Source organism: Sceloporus undulatus, chromosome 6, assembly GCF_019175285.1.
Source record: "Sceloporus undulatus isolate JIND9_A2432 ecotype Alabama chromosome 6, SceUnd_v1.1, whole genome shotgun sequence".
Taxonomy (NCBI): domain Eukaryota; kingdom Metazoa; phylum Chordata; class Lepidosauria; order Squamata; family Phrynosomatidae; genus Sceloporus; species Sceloporus undulatus.
In genome coordinates, this window is record NC_056527.1 from 111,322,883 (window position 1) to 111,329,443 (window position 6,561).

Below are 6,561 nucleotides of genomic sequence, written 5' to 3' on the forward strand. Positions count from 1 at the left end.
GCTTCAAATCCTCACTCTACCATGGAACCCAGAAGTGACCCTGGACAAGTCACACTCTCACAGCCTCACAGGAAGTCAGTGGCAAATCCCTGTGAACAAATGAAGAAAACCCCTTGATTTCTTTGCCTTAGAGTTGTCATGACTCAAAAATTACTTGAAGACACACAACAACTACTCAAGAGACAGGATGACAAAATCTAAGCTGAGGAAAAGGATCAAGAAGTTGCTTAATGACTACCTGGAATCTAAATGGAACTATTTGCTGTTGTAAATATTGAAAATTGGTACACAAGCTATGATGCACTTAAAATGCAATAATATTTGCTGTTGTAAATATTGGCCTGAATTCTGTTGGTTAATGATGAGTAGGCAAGTGCCATTGATTGGATGGATCTACTCTATTGATTGAAATAATGAGATCCACTGATTGAATAGATCTACTCCATTGATTGAAAGGAGTCCTTGTGGGAGCGTGGCTAAATGTCTGTACTACGCCACTCATCACAAGTTGCAAGGTTGTGGTTCAGTACCAGCCAAGGTCTCAAGCTCGACTCATCCTTCCATGAGTACCCAGTTATAGGGGGGCAATTAGCTTACACATTGTAAACTGCTCAAGGAGTGCTTAAGTGCACTGATATGGTTACAAATGTTGCTTATTGCTATTGCTATATCTAGATGGGACCAAGATTAGGAATTGGTCCCTTGTTATTAAAGAAATAGATGGATTGTCAAGAGAGTGTTTTTAAATAAAAAAGTAACTTTGGTTGTGTGATTTTTGTGTCTTCCATGAAACAATATGACTAGAACAGAAATGATGTAACTCCCAAGCCATTTGTTTTTATGTGTGTCAACAGTGTGTGTAGTAGGATGAGCACTTACTCCCCTGCCCCTTGTGAGCACACATGTAGCCTTTTTATTTAAACCAGAATGAAAGAAAAGGTTTACAGTCGGCCCCTTCTTATATATGGATTTTTTTACACGAATTCAAGCATCCACGATTTGAAAATGTTCAAAAAAGTATAAATTTCAAATATCAAACCTTGATTTTCCATTTTTATAAGGGGCACCATTTTGCTATGTCCTTATATTTAATGGGATTTGAGCATAGATGGATTTTGTTATCCACGGGGAATCTTGGACCCAACCCCCCAGCGTATACAAGGGTTCACTGTAGATCTATTCTACAGCTTGGCCAGATATCTGAATGTACACTCCTCTGGTGAACAAGATCCAGTATGGTGTATGGTCTGAGTGTTGGACTACGACTCTGGGAGCCACTGTATTTCAGAGAAGGGTTCACTGTATTCAGTTTTCCTTTGCAGGATAAGCCTTACTATAATGTCAGCCTATGTTGCTTGGGTCCAGATTATTTGAAAGACTATGGGGCTGTGTAGACCACCCCTGAAGTGGCGGCCTGCAGCCACCTCTGTCTTTGTCTGGAAAGGGTGCCTTAGCTGTAGTTTTATGAGCTCTAAAATATGGCAACTACTTGAATGAGTAGTGTGGATTGCAGACCTTTCATTTGCAAAAAAAAAAAAAAAAAAAAGCAATGGGGTTAGTACTTGGGATATAAATTGGTGTTAGACTGTTGTTTGTTTCCTCATTAAGTAATGGAGCCCTGGTGGCGCAGTGGTTGAATGCCTGTACTGCAGCCATTCACTCAAAACCACAAGGTTGCGAGTTCAAGACCAGCAAAGGGCCCAAGCTCGACTCAGGCTTGCATCCTTCCGAGGTCGCTAAAATGAGTACCCAGACTGTTGGGGGGCTAATTAGCTTATTGCTGTTCACCGCTATGATCTTTGGAATAGCGGTATATAAATAAAACAAATTATTATTTATATTATTATTATTATATTATTAATAAAAGTGACAGTACCTCCGTAATTATTTTAATTGTGTGAGAGTAACAGTCAAAGCAATTTGGAAGAAGAAGAGAGAAGGAATTTCATTGTAAGAATAAACTTAGGCCATCCTTCCTTGTTAGATACTAGGAATGGAGTTTTATGGCTCACCATCACTACTTTTAAGAAGAATTGGGGAGAAAACCACTGGTGTTTGAAGCCCTTACTCTTAGCAAATTCGCTTGTTTTGTTGGTGGGGGGGGGAACCAAATTGAAATATCTTGCTCTCCACAGAGCCATCAAGACAAATAATAACATTTTCTACTCTCCTTCAGGAATTGAAGAATACAGATATAAATTTACATCACTAATGACAACATTATGTGCAGAAACTACAGAGTTGAATGGAGACACCGTACAATTCTATGCATGACATGGCACTGAAGCCACATCTATTTTGCTTTTCAGGGACAGTCAGCCTTTGGATGAGTCACCATTTCAGACAATAGAAGGTGCAACACAGAGTTAATGAGAAGGCAATACTGTAGCATATTAATTTCTCCAGAGATCTCATTTATTGAAAATGGCATTACTCACGAGAGATACCTCTCATAGTTTCTTTTAGTCAACTGCCCTCAAAACTAATCTGTAGCTGAAGGTCACAACACACACACACACACACACCTACGTATGGAGTGTTGCTTCTATTACAATGTGTGCTCTTTTAAGTCACTTGCTCCATCAGTCTGACAGATGAGTACCCATGTCAGAGGATGGTATTCTCTGATCTGAATTCTGTACAGAACTTACGCTGAGCTTTCTGTGCTTTGGCTCATATGGAAATAAGAATTGTTACTGAGTCAACAGGAAATCCAAGTGGAACTAGGAAGGGAGGGGTGTGAATGGATGCTACCTCCAGGAAAGCATGTAGGGCCCATTCACATTACAAAAAATCGGTTCTGAAACCGATTCAATCACGTGAAGTTCCTACTCACCCGAATCTCACACAAGCGAATCCGGGGCTTGCACACCCGTCCGTGGTAAATGGCCCCTACGGGTCTTTTGAAATCGGCGCAAATACCGTTTCTTTTTAAAAACTCCGTCCTGGGAATGAGAACTTGCTCGATCACGATCGAGGCAAATTGAGGGAGGGATTTATGGTCAGAGGGTGGGCAAAGGGCAAGGCATTTCCTCCCCTCATCGGAGGGGAGGGGGAGGAGAGAAAGAGCCCTGGGCAGAGGGCAAGGAAGGCATTCTTTAGGAGCCTCTTTTCCCTGCATCCCCTGCCCAAAGCCCTCTGTCGCTGGGCACCTTCCTTGCAGAGGAAAAAATCAGGTCATGAACGGATCATGTCAGGCAACCCCCCCCCCTTTTCACAAATTCAAACATTTTTTGAGCGAACATGGCCCTGGTTTATATTCCAGGGCAGATGGAGCCGGCTTGCACTTGGATTCCTTGGATCTCCTTGCTTTCTGCAGAGGGAGAAGCTTACAAATGTTGCAAAACTCAATGTTACATTTTTAACAATTTTTTTGAGCAAATATGCGAATGTTTGTCTTCTTGAGCAGATACAGCAAGGGAAGCAAAGGGAAAGCTAATGTTGCTTTTAAAAGCAAAAAAAAAAAGCTGGCAATCCCATCCTTTGCCTGGGACAGGGGCAGATCTGACCCAAAAGCCCACGGTTTATAAAAAAGAGAGAGAGAGAGAGAGAGAGAGAGGCATCTCTCTCCCTGCTTCAGCCGCTGAAACCCCTGTGCCTGGCTCTTTAAAAAGGGAGGACACTTCCCCTGATGCCCTGCAAACTCACCATGACGATAGCTTGATTGGCAGCGGCCACCTCACCGCTACAGAATGCTTCGATTTCTGTCAAAATGCATTCGATTTCAATTTGTAGTGGCACTTGCTAACGGAGCGATTCAGGGGAGGGGCATCCGGATCATCCCAGTCCCTCCATGTCTTTTAGGCCACTGATGGGGCCGAGTCTCCTTTAGGAAATGCTGTCTGATAACATTTGTGAATGGGGTGTGTGTGGGTAAGAGAAAGAGGCAGAGAAAGAGAAAAAGAAAAAGGTAGCTAGTCACTTTTATGTTTGTGAGGTATGTGTGTGGTTGCACTCTCATTTTAGTCCCAAAGTTAGAGGCACTATTCACAGATCTTCCATCTATTTTGGGGATGAGCTTCAGTACCTTGGATGACTCCTTAATTTCACACTAAATCCAGAGATGACTTACTACCCAAATGACAAAGAGGCACTGCCACCACTGAGAGAAAGTAGTAGTGGATTTTTCCAAGACTCTTGATAGCATACCATTTTGATTTAAACAGAGACTGACATCCTGTTAATGAATGATTCAGTTAAAGGATGCTGCAATTCACAAGCGAGGTGGCATTGTCAACCCTTGCATGGGAATAAAGTTTGTCTCATCTCCTTGAAGTGGATATGAGCCATTTTTCTGCAGGTTCAGCCACTTCCTAATGAATTCTTTTTTAAAAAAAACAAGGGAAAATTAGTATTTTGGAGCCATTCATTCTACACAATTATAGGACTAGATTAATTTTAACTGCCATGTCAAACATCCTATGAAATTCTGAGATTTGCAGTTTAGGGAGGGGCATTTTGAATCTTCAGAGTGCTCTAGCGCCCATCAAACTGCAAACCCAGGATTCCACAGTGCGCCATGACACTTAAAGAGGAATCATAGCACTGCAATTAGGTTATGTGCATTGGCCGCCCAAAAAGTCCAAACAAACCTACTGCATTTGTTGGTTACCTTATTGCCAAAAAGAAGGGTTGTAGCTACTCAGAAAATACACAACACCTCCTGTGGTTGTTTGGGTATTTCAGTATTGTGAAATACTCTTGATTCCTAATCCACGATGATAACCTGGCAATAGAGTATTTTTATGGTATATTCTGCAATGCATTTTAGTCTTAGAAAATACCTCAGATTAAACTACTCAGTGGAATTGTTATTGTCTGCTTGGAAGAGAGCTGAGATGTGATGAGACTCTAAATTATCACAGATCTGAGTAGCATTACTATAAAAGAGTGTAGTATTCTAACAAGCATGTGAAACCTAACAATTAGCTTTTGTTGTATTTAGACGACTCCCAAAATCAGAGGTCTTACACTTTATATTACTTTATATTTATATTAAATCCAGCAATGGATGTAATCTAGTATTTGTTAAATTGTGGATATACAGTATATTCTTTAAATATACATTTTTAATTGTATTGTGTGGTTCCAGATGGAGTCGGCCAATGGGACCGCAGTCAAAGAATTCATTTTGTTGGGATTTGGAGTCGAACAGGAGGCACGGGTCTTTCTTCTAATCTTTTTCACCACTCTCTATGTGCTGACTTTGGTGGAGAACATCACCATTATCACACTGGTGCTTCTTGACACCCACTTAGCTCAGCTTCCCATGTACATATTGCTGAGCAACTTTTCCTGGCTGGAAATGTGCTACACAACTGCCACTGTGCCTCGCATGCTCCTTGACCTGAGTTCCCCTCATGGGGTCATCTCCTTCCAGGCTTGTTTCCTCCAATTCTACATGTTTTTCTCTCTTGGCACTACCGAATGTTTCTTCCTCTCAGCCATGGCTTTAGATCGGTATTTGGCCATCTGCTATCCACTTCTGTATCCAAAAATCATGTCTCCAAATTCCTGCTATGTCCTGGTGGCCAGTTGTTGGGGCCTTGGCTTCTTGTGGTTCATTATCCCTGTACTGTTGATTTCCAAATTGCCCTTCTGTACCTCCAACATCATTGACCATTTTTTGTGTGATCCAGGCCCAATTCTGTCCTTAGCTTGCCCTCCACTAGGCGACATTATTTTTATTTGTGATATATTTATGAATGCTCTTTTCTTCAGCAATGTCTTCTTTGTTGTGTTATCATACAGTGCTGTGATCCTCACCTTTACAAAAGCCTCTTATGAAGGGAGCCGTAAGAAGGCATTCTCCACCATATCTTTCCACCTCCTGGTGGTCACTCTCTTCTATGGCTCAGTGGGAGGGATGTACTTGATTCCGGGGGCTGAAAGTCAGTCGGAGGTCACTAAGGCAGTGACAGTCTTCTACACAGCCATTACACCTTTCCTTAATCCCTTGATCTATTGTCTCAGGAATGAGAAGGTGAAGGAGGCTCTGAAAAGGAGGCTGAGAAGAGGGGAATGAAAACAAAATATATGGTGAGACCATAGGAAAAGCAGGGATGGAGGGGAGGAATAAGAAACCAGACCTGAATAAATTTAGTTGTTGGAATACTGTTGATGACAAGGGTTCGCATAACTTGAAATTATGCTTGCATGTGAACTTCTAACTTTGTTGCACAAAGAGACATTTGGTAATTTCTTGAGCAGCACCTCCTCCACTCCTGTACAAAGCAGCTTTACAATGCCCTCTGACATTTACTGGCTAGGAGAGGATAAGGATTGACTGTTTAGTGGACAGGGATAGCAGGGGGATACCTGGACAGTCTGTCCAGTGGCCAGCTTATTCTTCTGCCAGAGAAAAGAGCAGCTGTTACTTGCCTTTATCTCCACCTTACTCACTGCTGAGAAGCTCTCTTACATGAAAGTAGAAGAGATCTCCCAAAGGATGGATACATAGTGTTACACGTTGGGAACATCTACACTGTATAAATAATGCAGTTTGACACCACTTTAACTGCCAAGCCTCCATCCTGCAAAATCCTGGGATTCGTAGTTCTA

General features: G+C 41.9%; 1 protein-coding gene across 1 annotated transcript; it reads left to right on the forward strand.

Moving 5' to 3' along the window:
- Positions 1-5,092: 5,092 nt before the first annotated feature.
- Positions 5,093-6,025, forward strand: LOC121933832 (olfactory receptor 11G2-like). The gene has a single exon (XM_042473825.1). It carries the CDS (start codon positions 5,093-5,095, stop codon positions 6,023-6,025), a length of 933 nt encoding a protein of 310 aa, XP_042329759.1.
- The last annotated feature ends 536 nt before the right edge of the window (positions 6,026-6,561 follow it).